Here is a 20,164-nt window from a genome sequence, read left to right as displayed (position 1 = left end):
TCATGTGAAGGGCAATAACTTCATACTGAGAAGTCATCCACATAATATACATTAAGCAAATGTGTCCTGTATGTTATTATTACCAGTTGCTTTAATGTTGGATTTATGAAGCTGTGTATTTGTACAGCAATATAAATCAATTAATCTCACTACTGGTAGGTGTTTTCATGATATCTGTGTCACGGAAAGCGTGGAAATGGAAAGTTGGGCAGAGTGGAAGAGTTATACTGAAGGAGAAGTGATGAAAGTGTGAAGGGACACGATGTCCTCGCATCGGAGGGAAAGTGATGGGTCCAGATGCGTTGGGTCAGGTGTCAGGATGGATCTGCACCCTGAGGACAGCTGGGGCTCGTTTGAGAATGAGAGACACAGATCCACTGGCACTACTGGGACATCTTTTCTAGATCCTCCATACACTTCCTGCAGGCCTGAAGCACAGATCAATAGTTAGTCTTGTGTGTGAATATAATTACTATCAGTAGAGAGAAGATTTTTTCCCCTCTTTTTCAAACTGCAGGCAAAAACTCTTTAGATCTTTAAACTCTCTTTTAAGCTCTGCCTGAGGACGACTGATTAACATTTTCCTGTAGTTAAGCAGCATTAAATATCGGCACATTACCAAAGCAAACACTAACACCTCTTCAAACTGGGTCTGCTTTCGCTTCGAGTGGAATCCATCTTCCTTCTCACTCTTTGTTTAGTATGAACTATTTAAACAGAAAGTACAGTGAGATGCAGTCTGCACATGAATGATCTATTCACACTGAAAGTAACAAATATGCATGAAGTGGAAAGAAATGCAAATTCAGTGCAAGACGAGCTATAAGAAGAGATTTGTACGGTAAAGCAAGCTCCACACTCACTTCAGCAAAACCAAACCAAACCAGCAAAACTTATAAGCAGCAAAGCATTGGTAAATAAATTAAGATTAAGCCCATGAAGTGTATTTTATAATTTAATTAATGATTTCATAATCAATCTTTGAATATAGAACATTAGAATATTAACAATGAATCATTGTGTGAGTAAAAAGTGCTGTTGCTGCAGAATCTGCCTCTGTTTTCTCCCTTTATAGATAATTACACTTTATAATATATTTTTAAGTGTAATCCAAACATGTTCAACTTGACCCTTACATGTACCGCTTTTCATAGGTTTGTTTGTTTTTTACGTTTTTTTTTCACAATAGAATACAGATAACATATCAAATTTTGAAAGTGAGACATTTTGAAATGTCATGCCAAATATTGGCTCATTTTGGGTTTCATGAGAGCTACACATTGCAAAACAGTTGGGACCTGTAGCAATAACAGGCCGGAAAAGTGAAATGTACATATAAGGAACAGCTGGAGGACCAATTTGCAGCTTATTGGGTCAATTGGCAACATGATTGGGTATAAAAAGAGCCTCTCAGAGTGACAGTGTCTCTCAGAAGTCAAGATGGGCAGAGGATCACCAATTTCCCCAATGCCGCGGCGAGAAATAGTGGAGCAATATCAGAAAGGAGTTTCTCAGAGAAAAATTGCAAAGAGTTTGAAGTTATCATCTACAGTGCATAATATCATCCAAAGATTCAGAGAATCTGGAACAATCTCTGTGTGTAAGGGTCAAGGCCGGAAAACCATACTGGATGCCCGTGATCTTCAGCTCTTAGACGGCTCTGCATCACATACAGGAATGCTACTGTAATGGAAATCACAACATGGGCTCAGGAATACTTCCAGAAAACATTGTCGGTGAACAAAATCCACCGTGACATTCACCGTTGCCGGCTAAAACTCTATAGGTCAAAAAAGAAGCCATATCTAAACATGATCCAGAAGCGCAGGCGTTTTCTCTGGATCAAGGCTCATTTAAAACGGACTGTGGCAAAGTGGAAAACTGTTCTGTGGTCAGTTGAATCAATTGAAGTTCTTTATGGAAACCCAGGACGCCATGTCATCGGGACTAAAGAGGACAAGGACAACCAAAATGGAGATCAGAGCTCAGTTCAGAAGCCTGCATCTCTGATCGTATGGGGTTGCATGAGTGTGTGTGGCATGGGCAGCTTACACATCTGGAAAGGCTCCATCAATGCTGAAAGGTATATCCAAGTTCTAGAACAACATATGCTCCCATCCAGAAGTCGTCTCTTTCAGGGAAGACCTTGCATTTTCCAGCATGACAATGCCAGACCACATACTGCATCAATTACAACATCATGGCTGCGCAGAAGAAGGATCCGGATACTGAAATGACCAGCCTGCAGTCCAGATCTTTCACCCATAGAAAACATTTGGTGCATCATAAAGAGGAAGATGTGACAAAGAAGACCTAAGACAGTTGAGCAACTATAGCCTGTATTAGACAAGAATGGGACAACATTCCTGTTCCTAAACTTGAGCAACTTGTCTCCTCAGTCCCCAGACGTTTGCAGACTGTTATAAAAAGAAGAGGGGATGCCACACAGTGGTAAACATGGCCTTGTCCCAACTTTTTGGAGATGTGTTGATTCCATGAAATTTAAAATCAATGTATTTTTCCCTTAAAGTTATACATTTTCTCAGTTTAAACATTTGATATGTCATCTATGTTGTTATTCTGAATAAAATATTGAAATTTGAAACTTTCACATCATTGCATTCTGTTTTTATTCACAATTTGTACAGTGTCCCAACTTTTTTGGAATCGTATTTGTACTTTTAACTGCGTGAGAACATGACTGTAGTGTGAGAGTGGCATTGTTTGTCGGGATAGCAACAGTAACTAAAGAGGGCGGGTCTTTGTGAATGGTCATTTCACACTATTAACTTATTAGCATGTACTGTACTGTATATGACTGGCATATTGGTGTAACGTATTATCTGTCTGTCTTAGTGTGTTTGGTTATGACCTGGTTTTCCGGAGTTGTTCTGAATAGTTCTGTTGTCTTGTTAGTTCTCTCATTAGTCCTTGTGGTAAAGTACCTTGAGTTTCCTCTTATTCTCTGTCTGTCCTTGTTAATAATTGTGTTTGGTAGCATGTACTCCTGTTCTCCAGTGAGTATAAGTTTTTAACAAGTGTTCCTGAATGTTCTCCTTCATTGGGCTATTGTTTGAGACTACCATTCCATGACAATTGGCTGTTTATTAGTACTCATCAGGCACATATTAATGCCTTATTCTGCATGATCATATTCTATATCCCTTAACCAATCCTAATACACCTACACTTAACAACTACCTTGTTCTCTATTATTAAGCAGCAGATTAGGAGTTTACTGAGGGAAAAACCCTTAGTCAATAGTGAATATGTGATCCCTCTTATGAAGTGTTGCTGGATATGGATTTTGGGCGCAGTGTATTTAATGCTATGATGTAATCAGGTTAAATGGTGTACTTATAAAAACCTCGGACAGGACACGCCATTGATTCTTACTCTGAAAATACTTAACAAAGGATTTCTCTTTAATGTGCTTTAGTACTGTCACTTGTCTGTTAGTGTCTCATAGAGTGCTGTACTCATAGAGACTCTGCTCTGTTACTCGTCAGTCGCTCTCGTGTCACCCCTGAGGTCAGGTTAGCTGCTTTATATCTAGACCAAGACATTCAGTTAGACTGGTTTTACCTACAGTTGGAACAGGAGGAAAGAGAACGTACGAGGCTAATGGCAGCTTGCTGCTGAGATCTGGGCTAAATATTTATTCTACCCAGCAGAGCCAGTTACTCTCCAACAATCAAGAGGACTTAATTCTCCATACACTATTTATTTGTGAAATGGAGCTGTTAAAAAGTAATTTTAGAAACATTCAGAACCAGCAAAAGAAATAGTGCAGTGGCTTCTGCATCATTGTAATTAATTGCATTGCTCCAGAGACACTGTACAAATGCAGAGAGAGGAGAAAATCAGTCCTGAAGAAACTAGAGACATCAGGTTCATCATCATCCTTAAGAATTATTGACAGCTAACACTACATATTTTCTTATACAATGAGTAGTTTTGTTCATGGAATCTTTAAAGAATGTAATGTGTTTCTGTTTCATTTTGCATTAGACTCTTTCACACACACACACACACACACACTTCTGTACGTCTGAGAGCAGTCATTTCTTCAGTCAGAGGAGTGTGTGAAGAGCTCCATCAGCTCTGGATATCTGCATCACTGACAGAACGCCTCTGTGTTTGTCAGCAAACAGCAAGTAAACACTTTAGGATAGGGACTAATTCTCACTATTAACTTATGGTGTATTATTAACATATTTGGCTGTTTATTAGTGCTTACAAAGCACATATTCTGCATGAGCATATTCAACATCCCTAATCCTGCCCAGTACATAAACTTAACAAATACCTTACTAACTATAAGCAGCAAGGAAGCAGTTTGTTAAGCCAAAAGTTGTATTTAATGGTTTGTTAATAGATAGAATCAACAACAGCACAGAACCTAGTCCCGCCTTACATGTGTTTTGAACTGTTGTTACACTCAGATGTACATCACAGAACAGAAGAAGTCTTGGAGACTTTACATTCACAGTATGGACCCTGTTTAGTAGCTGTGTTTGCTGTACACTGAAACATGCTCAGAGAATCACGCTAGAGAAGGTAGAGATGGACACTGGGGCCTAAACTGACAAGGAAAAATTATAAACTTTACCTGTATGATGTAAATAAGATTGTAAATTGCTTTGGAAAAAACTATCTGTATGAATGTCTTTTAAATGGCTAGACAGCAAAGATGAAGCAGTTTTGAGATGAATATTTCATTCAGTGCAGTATTGCTAATGTGTGTTTATTGTTTGCAGCACTTCTTACGACCAGACCACCAAAAGTGCTGTTCCCATCAGAGAGACAGGCCAGTGTCATAGATGTCCAGCTCGGTGAGTCCCACGCTCAGACACACATCCACATCAAACACACAAAACACATGCCCTTTTCTTTCATAGAAGTGTTCTGCTGCAGTCATGCGTGATGAACTTGGCAGAAATAAAAATGCTAACATGCTCATGTCCTCGAGTGAAAGAGTGCATGAAATCAACATGAGGGTTTTGAAGCATCTAGTCCGTCTCTGGCAGCTTTGAGCTCCTCTTTATGCTAGTGTGCTCCAGAACTTATAGCAGATATATGTGTTTAAAAGGAATAATTGTCTCCAGGACGTTGAATTATTAGAAAAATAATGCAAACCCGAGGTGGTGTGCATTATTTTTCTAATTATTCAATGGCCCGGAGTAAATTATTCCAATTATACCACGGGTCCCAAACCTCAAGACATCGATCAGAAGATATATTTAAAGGGATTCATCCAGTTTTTGTACTTAAATTGCTATTTTGAGTAGAATTTCTTCCGCATCTCATCTAATGCCTCTTGCTAGTTCCAAAACTTAATTTTAAAGCTAGTATTGGAGGCTTGAGCCGTTGATATTAATGAAATTATGAATAAAGTTATTAGAAAGAGAGCGAAAGAGACACACAGAGAGAGAAAGGAAGAGAGAGAGAGAGAGCTTGTGTGAATTAGTCTAACTTACCTTTGCGTCTCTAAACAGCGCTGTTATTACCTCACTAGTGAGAAATGTCATGTGTAGTCTTTAAGTTGCTACACTATATGGCTAACTGATAAAATCATCAGGGCAGTGCTGACAACACCTTTTTGTGCAAACTGTGTGACCGTTATTACTGTTAACTATGTAAAGTGATATGAACTGTAATGCGGTCAAGAGAGCTGCCTGGAACTACGTTCTCCATGCGTTTCCTAGAAAATAACTGCACACCTCAGAATGTTCATCAGCCAATCCGATTCAAGCATCCAACGGCCCCGTAGTATAATAAACAAATAATCTGACATCCTGCTATTAGCACACAGGCTCTTCATCAGAAGTCTGATGTTAGCCTTAATCAAATAAAACCACAGTTTTCTCCTCTGATTCAGTCAGGAGTTGGTGAAGGAGGAATGAAAGCTTCTTCATTGCTTTCAAGACATCATTTCTGGGGTGGTTTTACCATCCTACCCTCTGATGGAAATATATACCGTATATATTGAGAGCCACGACTGTGACAAAGGGGACAATGTGCTGTACTTGGCTTATAAGCAAACTTCCGTCAGCAGCATGTAAACATCTCTCATAAACACCCAGCTGCTGCTGCTGCTGCTGGTTTATTTGCCCTACATGTTTAGCAATGCTTAGCAAATGGACAATTAGGAGAGGACGCTGCGAATGTGGGAATGTAATTATCGTGTAAGTGGAAATAGTTTATTAATTTTAATGATTGAAAGTAATATTTTCCATGTTCCTGTGAGATCTCTGCTGGGCCAACAGAAGAAAATATTGCAAACATTATATTTGCATTCATCTGATAAATAGCTCTTGAATGAGGTTCAGTTAATGTTTAATGAACCTATCTCTTTGAACTCATTCACGTCAGTGTTGTATCAGTAACAAGCTACTAGAGCAACAGAACACAATATGTCTTGCCTTTTTTCCCTCAGTTGTGCAAAACACAACAAAATGCAGACACACACTGAAATAGTGTAAGGTTCCCATGTAAAAGAGCTATATCTGATAAACAATGGCTAAATATTCACAAGTTTTTAGCTCCAAATCATAGTGAGCTGTCTGGATGGTGTTTTAAGGCATTATGGGCCAGATTTACACACAGCTTGTGCCAATGCAACCCTCTTTTGGCAGTAAATACTACTGTCAGGAATAACTAATGACTTATTTGCCCTGTTGCATAAATATGGCCCGTGAATCCAGACAGTAGACAGCAGCACTGTGCTGCTTTATAATAGATCTGAGGCAGACTACATACTACCAGAAACTTTGCAAGTATATGTCAACTTATTCTACTAAACCCAACCTAACAGTCTACTCTGAGAGTTAGTAGACATGTAGCTGCAAATGAATGAGAATTAGCTGACATGTAGTTGCAAAGTTACTTATAGTTAGCAGAATGTCTAAAGTGGACTATCAAAAAAAAGGGGGTGGTATTACACTACCTGCTGATTGGAGCTCTGCAGCGTGTGTTACTGTACTTCTCTTACACAATTAGTCCAGCGCATTTATAACACACACACATCTCTGTTCCTGTCAAACTCCCCCTCTTTCTTTTGAAAGTGTTTACTCCTGTCTGGATGCGTTTGTGACGCTCCTCGTCCGACCTCGGGCTGTTGTCAGGAGCAAAATAGCTGGAGATTTTCTCATATTTAATCTGTCAGCTCCCGCTAAATTATAAGGCATTACTCCATGCGCTGACAGCTCAGGAAATGGACTTTGAGTCCTTGAAATGTCAACTATTTCTCAGTTAGTGAACTGCATGCCAGACAATCTTTTAGCTCTAGAGATCTGCAGGCGATCCACAAGAAGTCCATTTGCTGGCGGTGCAATTAAAGCATCGGTCAGAAGTGTCTGTTACACAATGAAATTATATGTACATATTCTGTCCTAGTGACATTTACAGGAGTAAGGCAGCATCTGCTTCACAGAGCCAGAGCACGCAAGAGATGACCTGAGTTTCTGTACAGAAGACCTGGAGTAATGACTGCAGCTGATGAACCGTAACCAATCATTCTGCCAATCTGGATTCGCTGTTTGATCCGACTGCCACGTCAAAAGATTTTACCCAAAATCAGATGAAAAAGAAAATTGCATAGTAAAACTGGTCACATGTGGTATGTTGATTGTTGTAAGTCAGTAGGTCCAGGCCTGTTCATTGAGCAGTGTCTCTCTCCTCTCACATTCTGCCACCTGGTCATGACAGTGATGCTCACCTCGGGTCACAGCAGCCGTCCAGAGCTCCACATCACCTGTCCTCACAGCACAGATGGACTGACTGACTCCCTTAACCTGACCACATGCTCACAACTTCTGAGAGCCTGGAGGGGAACTTTGCCATTTCCAAACCAAACCAAATAACACAAAGCAATTGTGGGCTTTTCCGTGGATAATGTAAGTGCTGAACGCAGCGGGACAATGCTGGAGTGTTTCTGGTGCTGTCAGGGTATTGCTTAAGTGTTCAGAGGTTTTGTGTGTGTGTGTGTGTGTGTGTGTGTGTGTGTGTGTGTGTGTGTGTGTGTGTGAGAGAGAGAGAGCGTGTATCTACTTAACCATATTTTCCATCGCTATGGAATATCCCCATGTAGATAGCTATGTAAATGTGTTTTATTGCTGCTGTAGGTTGTTCTGGTTGTTTGCTAGGGTGTTGATTCTGCTCTGCTCTTTACTTGCAGTCCTTCCTAGATATGATTCGAGATATGATTCATGCCGCCATGTGCACAGAATTATAGGAGTATTTCACCTAAACATGAAAATGGACTCACTCTCAGTCCATCATCCAAGATTAGGATGAGTTTGTTTCTTCCTCAGGTTTGTAGAAATGTAGCAGTGCATCAGTGTCTCATCAATGGATGCTCTACAGTGAATGGGTGCCGTCAGAATGACAGTCCAAACATCTGATAAATTATCACAATAATCCACAGCACTCCAGTCCATCAGTTAACATCTGGAGAGGACAAAAGATTAAACAAATCCAGCATTAAGAGGTTTTTAACTGTTACTTTCAGCTAAAATATGAGTTTATAATCTAAAATAAGACTGGACACTCATTCTGACAGCATCCATTAATTCACTGCAGAGGATCCAGTGCTGAGACACTGATGAAATGCCACATTTCTCCAAATCTGATGAAGAACCAAACTCACGCTGGTCTTGGATGACCTGGGGATGTCACGGAACACTCTGGGACTACATATAATTTTCAAGTGTAGCTTTAATTAGTAATCCAGACAAAGTTCCAAAAACAGGGCAAAAGAAAAAAGCACAATTACAAGGTCACCCAGAAGATAACACCATCAAAAAAACACACACAGAAGACAAGAGTGACAAAAACACAGTGCAATGCTCAGTGAACATGGTATATATCAGGGTAAGCTAAAAATGACAAACAGCTGAAGGCAGTGAAGCATGATAATCTGTGCAAGGGTGAAGGGAACTGAAGATCCTGGGAAGAGTGCCCTCCGCTGGCTGTCATAGGCACACCAGCTGGTGACTGTGATACACAGTGAGCACATTTTCATTGTTGGATGAACTATTCCTTTAAATACGTATCCCTCAAACAATTCAATACAAATATTTTATTGACCCCTTGTAACCCTCCCTTGGCAGTGGAGGTGCTAGACGGACGCCCCCTGGGAGAGGGGGCAAAAGAAAATTTTTAAAGCAAGTTTCTCAAACACTGCTCCTGTTTACCGTCAGTCAGACACCAATTATGTCAAACAGATACACTCACTTCAAACTGACACCATTCAAACATGCATTTCACTTATTATTGAATAAAGTGAGACATTGCACATCGTGTTTGTTCATATTTGTGGTTAATGCTGTTGTTCTTTTGCACTACGGGCCCATAATGTTACAAACGGAGACATTATAAAGTGATACAGTATATGAGATGAGCTCAAAGAAAAGCATTTTCAAATCAATAACATTAATAACTTTTTTCAGAACTGGACTATAGTCTTACATGTTCTTAAGAACCACACTGTGTCAGATCAAATACCACACTATTCACTGCTATTAATTCTGTCTCTTTGTTTTCAGTAGATCAGTTTATCTTGAAGCATAAAAGACCTCTGTAGATCTGGAGACTTTCTGACCTTCACACAAACATTGAAAATGAATAACATAGTCATAAAGCTTAAATAAAGCTATTAGTGTTGTCACACATCAGAAGGCGTTAGATCCAATTATATCCAGCTTTATTGAGAATAGTCAGACAATACAGGGTCAGATACCGGCAAGGCAGAACAATGGAGACAAGGCTTAGACAGAACCTTAACCTGGAGACAGATCAGGGCAGGCAGCAGACAGAGAAGGCAATCAGAGTCGGGGCAGGCAGAGAACAATAAGGGAACCAAGAAACAGTCCAAGGTTAATACACTAGAAAACAAACACAGGTAAAAACGCTCAGAAAAGACAGCCGGGGCAAATCAAGACTTCGCAGTGACTGAGCGTTTAATGACTGCTTATATGTGTTTGTGGGTGTGTAAATGAGGTGCAGGTGTGCAGAGTGATGAGGTGTGATTGTAGTCAGGTGTGGTGTGAGTGATCAGTCCCAGGTATGAGGGATGATGGGTAATGGAGTCCAAATCAGAGTTAGTTAATTTTCAGGGGACGGTTCCCTCTGGTTGTGAGGAGGAGGTGGTACAGGAACATCCTCTGTAACAGGGCCCCTCCCCTGCGAGCGGCTCCTGATGTGAGGAAGTGGGTGACTCTGGGGTCTTCCACAAGGTCGGGGGGCCGATTCTCCAGATGCGTCCTGTGAAACTCTTCCGTGAGAGTGGGGTCAAGGATATCCTTAGAGCTTACCCAGGATCGTTCCTCTGGTCTGTACCCCTCCCAATCGACCAAATACTGAGGGGTGCCACCCCGGCATCTGGAATCCAGAAATTCATGCACTTGATATGCCTCCTCACCAACAACCAGGATAGGGGAGGGGGTCTGTGGCCTGGTTCCCTCCTCCAGCTCTCCTCTCGGACCACCAACAAGTTTCAGCAGTGAAACATGAAAAGTAGGAGCGATGCGATAATTAAAGGGCAGTTCTAAATGGAATGACACCGGAGTTATTTGTCTAGAAATTTTGAAGGGACCCAAATACCTGGGGCTGAGCTTTCTATATGGTAGTAGGAGGTGAAGATCCTTGGTTGAAGCCCATACCCATTGGCCTGGGGTGTATTCAGGACAGGGATGTCGATGTTGATTGGCTTGCTGCTCCTGTCATCTGACAGCATGAAGTAGGTGAGTATAAGCTCGATCCCAGACCTCTTTGCTGTGTTGCAACCAGTCTGTGACTGAGGGTAGGTCGGTGGGTTCGCCAGACCAGGGAAACAATGGTGGTTGAAAACCCAGAATGCATTTGAATGGGGTCATGCCGGTGGCTGGTTTGTGAGTTTTGTGCGAATACTGCCCAGAATAAATATCTGCTCCAGTCTGCTTGATGTTGCTGACAGTATGACCTGAGGAATCGGATCACCTCCTGATCCAGACGTTCAGTTTGCCCGTTGTATTGAGGGTGGTAACCTGATGTAAGACTGACATTAACGTTTCTGGAAGATGGCAGACCAAACTCTGGAGGTGAATTGGGGTCCTCGATCCGTAATGTTGTCCTCAGGTAGACCATAGAGGCAGAACACTTGGTTGCATGTAATTCGGTGGTCTCAATGGCTGTGGAGAGCTTGGGTAAAGTGATTAGACGACATTCTTTGGATAATCGATCTGTGATTGTGAGTATGGTGGTGTTACCTTGGGAATTGGGCAAGTCGTGACTAAGTCAATGCCGATGTGAGACCAAGGTCATAGTGGCATAGGCAAAGGATTCAGCAGACTGGCTGGAAGATGTCTGGGTGTCTTGGGTATGTGACAGGTGATACAGTCCTGGATTAACCTAGTGGTGTCGGCCAGCATAGTGGACCACTCGTATTGATTCTTTAGCAAGTGTACTGTGGCAGTGATTCCATGGTGACCTGAACTGAGTGTACCATGAACTTGTGAGAGTAGTTGTTGTCGTAGGAGCTCGGAAACATAAGTGAGGCCCTCAGGGCATTCATCAGGTGGTGGATCCTGGAGGTTCAGATGTTCGATCTCCATCATGATATCCCACTGGACCGGTGCCATGAGAAGATTCTCAGGAAGGATAGTGTCGTTAGCAGGGAGTCGAACGCTTTCGTCAGACTGGCGAGAGAGGGTGTCAGCCTTGGTTTTCTTTGTACCTGGCCTGTATGTGACAGAGAATCAAAATCTTGTGAAGAATAGTGCCCACCTGGCCTGTCTGAGATTGAGAGATTTAGCTGAATGTAGATACTCCAGGTTCTTGTGATCGGTTAAGACAGTGAACGAGTGAGTTGTTCCCTCCAGCCAATGCCAACATTCATCCAGTGCTAGTTTCATGGTCAGGAGTTCATCAACTTCCAGAATGAATGGGCATTCTGGGTCTGGATGTCAGAGGATCAGGGCAGTGGTGAACCGAATCTTTAGTTCATCGAAGGCTAGGAGAGACTCTTGGGACCAACTCAGTCTGTTTTTGTGTCATTTAGTCATGGTGGTCAGAGGGGCAATGACTGAACTGAAGTTCCTAATAAATCATCTGTAGAAGTTTGCAAACCCCAGGAAATGTTGTAACTCCTTCACCGTCTGAGGGTGTGGGCAATCCAACACTGCTTTGTCTTCTTTTTCTCATCCATGACTACTCCCTCCTGACTGATAATTTACCAGAGGAAAGAAGTGCTGGTTTGATGGAACTCGCATTTCTCAGCCTTGGTGTAGAGTTGATACTGGATAAGGCATTTCAGCACTAACCTCACATGGTGGGCGTGTTCCTCCATAAAACTTGAATAGATCAGGATGTCATCTATGTATATGATTACCCATTTGTCGAGCATGTCCCGGAATGTGTCATTCATGAAGGATTGGAAAACTGATGGACTGTTTGCTAGGCCGAAGGGTATAACCAAGTACTCGTAGTGCCCACTAGTGGTGGAGAAAGCCGTCTTCCATTTGTCTCCCTCAAGGATGCAAATCAGGTTGTAAGCATTACGTAAATCCAACTTGGTGTAGTATTTGGCCTGGCAAAGCTAGTGCAGCTGGAACTAGGGGCAGTGGGTAACGGAACATAATGGTGATATCATTGAGTCCCCGGTAATCAATGCATGGCCGTAACCCTCCATCCTACTTTTTAACAAAGAAAAACCCAGCCGAGGCAAGAAAAGTGGAGGGGCGAATTAATCCCTTGGAGAGTTCTTCGTCAATGTAACACTTCATGGCTTCGGATTCAGGTTGAGATAATGGGAATATCCAGCCTTTAGGAGGAGTGGTGCCAGGCATCAGATTGATGGTGCAATCGACAGATCGATGAGTGGGAAGCTGTGATGCTTTCTTCTTACTGAAGGCGTCTACGAGGTCTAAGTATTCTGGGGCCTGAAGAGAGAATGGCATTACTGGAGGTTCACATAACTCTTGACAGGCAATGTTCTTGACACGTGGTGCCCCATTGAGTAATCTGTCCCTCCCTCCAAGAGATGAGTGGATTGTGTGTCCATAACCATGGTAGTCCAAGGATGAGGGCATGATTGGGTGAGAGCATGACGTAGAATCAAATGAGTTCTGAGTGCAGGGTTCCAATGTGCAGTTTGACCTCCTCAATGATGCTGAGAATTCTCCCCTCCCCCAGCGGGTGTCCGTCTAGCACCTCCACTGCCAAGGGAGGGTTACAAGGGGTCAATTTCAGTTTATGGTGCTGAGCAAATTCATGTGATATAAAGTTACCCACTGCTCCTAAGTCTAACGGAGCAGTGGTGGTACAACCCGAATTCCGGAAAAGTTGGGACGTATTTTAAATTTTAATAAAATGAAAACCAAAAGACTTTCAAATCACATGAGCCAATATTTTATTCACAATAGAACATAGATAACATAGTAAATGTTTAAACTGAGAAAGTTTACAATTTTATGCACAAAATGAGCTCATTTCAATTTTGATTTCTGCTACAGGTCTCAAAATAGTTGGGACGGGGCATGTTTACCATGGTGTAGCATCTCCTTTTCTTTTCAAAACAGTTTGAAGACGTCTGGGCATTGAGGCTATGAGTTGCTGGAGTTTTGCTGTTGGAATTTGGTCCCATTCTTGCCTTATATAGATTTCCAGCTGCTGAAGAGTTCGTGGTCGTCTTTGACGTATTTTTCGTTTAATGATGCGCCAAATGTTCTCTATAGGTGAAAGATCTGGACTGCAGGCAGGCCAGGGTAGCACCCGGACTCTTCTACGACGAAGCCACGCTGTTGTTATAGCTGCAGTATGTGGTTTTGCATTGTCCTGCTGAAATAAACAAGGCCTTCCCTGAAATAGACGTTGTTTGGAGGGAAGCATATGTTGCTCTAAAACCTTTATATACCTTTCAGCATTCACAGAGCCTTCCAAAACATGCAAGCTGCCCATACCGTATGCACTTATGCACCCCCATACCATCAGAGATGCTGGCTATTGAACTGAACGCTGATAACATGCTGGAAGGTCTCCCTCCTATTTAGCCCGGAGGACACGGCGTCCGTGATTTCCAACAAGAATGTCAAATTTGGACTCGTCTGACCATAAAACACTATTCTACTTTGAAATAGTCCATTTTAAATGAGCCTTGGCCCACAGGACACGACGGCGCTTCTGGACCATGTTCACATATGGCTTCCTTTTTTCATGATAGAGCTTTAGTTGGCATCTGCTGATGGCACGGCGGATTGTGTTTACCGACAGTGGTTTCTGAAAGTATTCCTGGGCCCATTTAGTAATGTCATTGACACAATCATGCCGATGAGTGATGCAGTGTCGTCTGAGAGCCCGAAGACCACGGGCATCCAATAAAGGTATCCGGCCTTGTCCCTTACGCACAGAGATTTCTCCAGTTTCTCTGAATCTTTTGATGATGCTATGCACTGTAGATGATGAGATTTGCAAAGCCTTTGCAATTTGACGTTAAGGAACATTGTTTTTAAAGTTTTCCACAACTTTTTTACGCAGTCTTTCACAGATTGGAGAGCCTCTGCCCATCTTTACTTCTGAGAGACTCTGCTTCTCTAAGACAAAGCTTTTATAGCTTATCATGTTACAGACCTGATATCAATTAACTTAATTAATCACTAGATGTTCTCCCAGCTGAATCTCTTCAAAACTGCTTGCTTTTTTAGCCATTTGTTGCCCCCGTGCCAACTTTTTTGAGACCTGTAGCAGGCATTAAATTTTAAATGAGCTAATTAAGTGGATAAAAGTGTAAAATTTCTCAGTTTAAACATTTGCTACGTTATCTATGTTCTATTGTGAATAAAATATTGGCTCATGTGATTTAAAATTCCTTTAGTTTTCATTTTATTAAAATTAAAAAAATGTCCCAACTTTCCCGGAATTCGGGTTGTAATTGCAACATCATTGACAAGGATTTTAACAGGTAGGTTTATGCTTGATATGGAGGTTGTAATGTGAGTCTTCGCACTGGATGACGGTACTGGATGATGGTCGAACGGGCAGATGATTTTCAGGTGACCCGACTGACCACAGTAGAGACATAGTTGATTCTGCATACAGCATTCTTGTTTTCAGACGTGAGGTGAGTGTATCCCAATTGCATGGGTTCAGCTCCGCTGATGGCTTCATTGGCAGAACAAGAATGGATCAAATTGTACAATCAGAGTCGTGTTACCAGGCAATGTGTCAATACCGTAAGGGCAGTCCGATCTTTCAACATACAGAGGGGTAATCCAGTAGGCAGAGACGAGTAGGCAGGCGAACAGGTCAAACACAAACATCAGTCCAATCAAGCAATATATCCAAAGGGGCAATCCAAGAGACGTGAATGAGATAACAGGCAGAATCGTGATCAAACAGGCAGTCAGAATACTCACAAGGAAAACACTAGGTAAGGCAGGTTAACTGGCAGTACTTCGCAGTGAAGTGACATGCTAGCACATGTTAAATAGTCCCAAACAGGAAATGACTGTAGAAGCAGAGGGAGTGGTGAACAGTCAATACTCCCGTGAGGGCTCCCTCTGCTGGCATGGCGCTACACTCCCTCAGACTCCTTCCTTCATCTCGGCAGGCTAATTCCGACTAAAGCTCTGCATTCAATCCTCTCCGAAACAAGAGCTTTAATGTGTCCTCAATCCACACAGTCTGGGGTGCAAGAGTGTGAAATGACAACGCATACTCAGCTGCCGACCACCTTCCTTGAGTCAGCTTTAATAAACGGTCACCTGTGCCTCTCCCCTCAGCTGGGTGTTCGAAAACTTTGCAGAAAGTTTGGAGAATGGCTTCGAAGGTGGAGAAGGATGAACTGTCAGTCCTCCATACAGCGATAGCCCAATCCACTGCTCTCCCAGTCTGCAGTGAACAAACGAAAGCAATGCGGCTGGAATCTGTGGGGTATAGCAATGGTTGCTTGTTGACAAAGACCGAACACTGAAGAAGCCCTTGCATGAGGTGCAGGTGTAGAGAGGGATGAGATGTGATTGTAGTCAGGTATGGTGTGAGTGATCAGTCCCAGGTATTCAATTCAATTCAATTCAAGTTTATTTGTATAGCGCTTTTTACAATACAAATCGTTACAAAGCAACTTTACAGAAAATTATGTTTCTACAATATTTAGTAGTAGCTAGTAGTTTGTGCACGTTTGACAGTATTTTAGAAAAAATAAAAAATAATAATGATACAAGACGTAGTCAGCTAGACGATGAACTATCAATATTATTAATTAATAGTAATTATATGATGCAGTCACACATGTAGCAATAATTGTTAGTTCTGTTTGTTGATTCAAGGTTAGGATCATCTGGGGTCCTCTGAGGGTCAGCATCATCTCTTCTCAGGTGTTCTGGATCCAGACTGGAGCTTGTGTAAATCCTAGTTACCACGGGATGTAAATCCCGTGGCAAAACATAGAAACAAAATAGAGACATCATTAGCATACCTGCTGATCCAACAAAGTAAAATTAGTTTAACCCAAGCTAAAGAATAAAAATGCAGATGCAACTACACTCACATATAAGAGATACATTATTCGAATGCTTGGCGAAAGAGATGCATTTTTAATCTAGATTTAAACAGAGAGAGTGTGTCTGAACCCCGAACATTATCAGGAAGGCTATTCCAGAGTTTGGGAGCCAAATGTGAAAAAGCTCTACCTCCTTTAGTGGACTTTGCTATTCTAGGAACTACCAAAAGTCCAGCGTTTTGTGACCTTAGGGTGTGTGATGGGTTGTAGCGTGGTAGAAGGCTAGTTAGGTACGCAGGAGCTAAACCATTTAGGGCCTTATAGGTAAGTAATGATAATTTGTAACTGATACGGAACTTAATAGGTAGCCAGTGCAGAGACTGTAAAATTGGGGTAATATGATCATATTTTCTTGACCTGGTAAGGACTCTAGCTGCTGCATTTTGGACTACCTGTAGCTTGTTTATTGACGAAGCAGGACAACCACCTAGAAGTGCATTACAATAGTCCAGTCTAGAGGTCATGAATGCATGAACTAGCTTTTCTGCATCAGAAACAGATAACATGTTTCGTAGCTTGGCAATGTTTCTAAGATGGAAGAATGCAGTTTTTGTAACATTGGAAATATGATTTTCAAAAGACAAATTGCTGTCTAATATAACACCCAGATTTCTGACTGTAGAGGAAGTAACAGTACATCCGTCTAGCTGCAGATTGTAATCTAAAAGATTCTGTGTGGTGTTTTTTGGTCCAATAATTAATATCTCTGTCTTATCCGAATTTAATTGGAGAAAATTATTTGTCATCCAATCTTTTACATTTTTAACACACTCTGTTAGCTTAGATAATTGGGAAGTTTCATCTGGTCTCGTTGAGATATATAGCTGAGTATCATCAGCATAACAGTGGAAGCTAATTCTGTATTTTCTAATAATATTACCAAGGGGCAACATGTATATTGAAAATAGAAGGGGACCTAGGACGGATCCTTGTGGCACTCCATATTTTACTGATGATGAATGAGATAACACCCCATTTAAGTAAACAAACTGTATCGATCGGACAGGTAGGATCTAAACCATCTTAGAGCCTGCCCTTGAATACCTGTATAGTTTTGTAATCGATCTATGAGTATGTCATGATCTATGGTGTCGAACGCAGCACTAAGATCAAGTAAGACTAGAAATGAGATGCAGCCTTGATCTGATGCAAGGAGCAGGTCATTTGTAATTTTAACAAGTGCAGTTTCTGTGCTATGGTGGGGCCTAAAACCTGACTGAAATTCTTCATACAGATCATTTTTATGCAGGAAGGTGCTCAATTGAGCAGACACAACTTTTTCTAAAATTTTAGACATAAATGGAAGATTTGAAATAGGCCTATAATTTGCCAGTACACTAGGATCTAGTTTTGGTTTCTTAATAAGAGGCTTGATAACCGCCAGCTTGAATGGTTTTGGGACATGACCTAAAGATAATGACGAGTTAATGATATTGAGAAGCGGTTCTTCGGCTACAGGTAACAGCTCTTTTAATAATTTAGTGGGTACAGGATCTAATAAACATGTTGTTGGTTTAGATACAGTGATAAGTTTATTTAGCTCTTCCTGTCCTATATTTGTAAAGCACTGCAGTTTATCTTTGGGTGCGATGGATGAAACTGAAGTGTTAGACGCTGTAGAATCTACATTCGCTATTGTATTTCTTATGTTATCTATTTTATCAGTGAAGAAATTCATAAAGTCATTACTATTTAACGTTGGTGGAATATTTGAATCAGGTGGCGTCTGGTAATTTGTTAATTTAGCCACTGTGCTAAATAAAAACCTTGGATTGTTTTGGTTATTTTCAATGAGTTTGTGGATATGCTCTGCCCTAGCAGTTTTTAGAGTCTGTCTATAGCTGGACATACTGTTTTTCCATGCAATTCTAAAAACTTCCAAGTTAGTTTTTCTCCATTTGCGTTCAAGACTACGAGTTACTTTCTTGAGAGAGTGAGTATTACTGTTATACCATGACACAGTACGTTTTTCTCTAACCTTTTTCAATTTGATGGGGGCAACAGCTTCTAATGTATTAGAGAAAATAGTGCCCATGTTGTCAGTAATTTCGTCTAATTCATGTGTATTTTTGGGTACAAATAGCAGTTGAGATAGATCAGGCAGGTTATTTGCGAATCTGTCTTTGGTGGCTGGAACAATAGTTCTGCCCAGACGGTAACGCTGAGACATATAGTTAATATCAGTGATATGCAGCATGCACAATACAAAGAAATGGTCTGTAATATCATCACTTTGGGGTACAATATCTATAGCAGTAAGATCGATTCAATGCGATATAATTAGATCTAGTGTATGATTAAAATGATGAGTGGGCCCGGTGACATTTTGCTTGACTCCAAAGGAGTTTATTAGGTCAGTAAACGCAAGTCCTAATGTATCATTTGCATTATCAACGTGAATATTAAAATCTCCCATGATTAGCGCCTTATCAACTGTAACTAGAAGGTCTGAGAGGAAATCTGCAAATTCTTTTAGGAAATCTGTATACGGCCCTGGTGGTCTATACACAGTAGCCAGAGCAAGAGATACATTCAATTTCTTTTGCATGTCTGACAGTGTAACATTTAGCAGAAGTATTTCAAAAGAGTTAAACCTGTATCCTATTTTCTGGGTAACATTGAGAATATCACTATATATTGTTGCGACACCTCCGCCACGACCAGTCTGACGGGGCTTATGCTTATAACAGTAGTTTGGTGGAGTAGACTCATTTAGACCAAAATAATCATTTGGTTTTAGCCAGGTTTCAGTCAAGCAGAGTACATCAAAACTATTTTCTTTGATCATTTCATTTACAATAACTGCTTTGGGTGTAAGTGATCTAATATTTAAGAGCCCAAACTTTAAAAATTGTTTTTGTTCATTTACTTTACATTTTTCTGGTTTAATTACGATAAGATTTTTTCTAGATCCTACATTATATTTTGACCTCACTATTCGGGGAACAGACACAGTCTTAATAGTTTTTACAGCGCACGTACTTTTATCATTTAAGCGGGTGGAACAAAACTCATCATAATAGTTATTAGAGAATTGTCTTACTAGTCACATGGAGCGAAGTGTCCTGGAGATGTTGTCAGAGAGCAGCTCCGCTCCGATTCTGCTGGGGTGTAATCCATCAGCGCGAAACAGCCTAGGACGCTCCCAGAAAAGATTCCAGTTATTAACAAATAGCAGTTTCTGTTCTTTACACCATGACAACAACCATTCATTTAAAGCAAAAAGTCTACTGAACCTTTCGTGTCCTCGTCGATACGTGGGCAGTGGTCCTGACACGACGATCGTCGCCGCGGGCGTCGTGCTGCGAACCGTCTCGATCAGGCTGCTGAAGTCCCTCTTCAGCGTCTCCGTCTGCCGCAGCGTGGTGTCGTTAACCCCGGCGTGAAGCACGACCGCTCTGGGGCTCTCGTCGGCCTTCAGGAGCGCGGGTATCTGCGCAGAAACATCGAGAACACGAGCACAAGGCAAACAATGAGTGTGCACTTTACCTTCGGCTAACGTAGCACTTACGTGTCGGACGATGGAGTCTCTGATGATCACAGCGTCGGGTCCTGTCTCGCGGAGGGGAGCGAAGCGGTTCCGTGTGGAGATCTCGAAGGCAGGAGGAGGAGAAGTCGTCGCCCGGG

The 20,164-nt window shown here is 41.6% G+C and overlaps 1 protein-coding gene across 1 annotated transcript in view; it reads left to right on the top strand.

The window, feature by feature from the left end:
* The window catches only part of LOC132110031 (X-linked interleukin-1 receptor accessory protein-like 2), a 226,021-nt gene that overhangs the window by 173,023 nt on the left and 32,834 nt on the right, over positions 1-20,164 (top strand). The window contains exon 5 of the mRNA XM_059516613.1: positions 4,761-4,835. Within this exon, the coding sequence (XP_059372596.1) occupies positions 4,761-4,835 (75 nt within the window). The remainder of the gene's footprint in view (positions 1-4,760; positions 4,836-20,164) is intronic.

This window comes from Carassius carassius, chromosome 29, assembly GCF_963082965.1.
Source record: "Carassius carassius chromosome 29, fCarCar2.1, whole genome shotgun sequence".
Lineage (NCBI taxonomy): Eukaryota > Metazoa > Chordata > Actinopteri > Cypriniformes > Cyprinidae > Carassius > Carassius carassius.
This window is presented reverse-complemented; position numbering and strand designations above follow the sequence as displayed.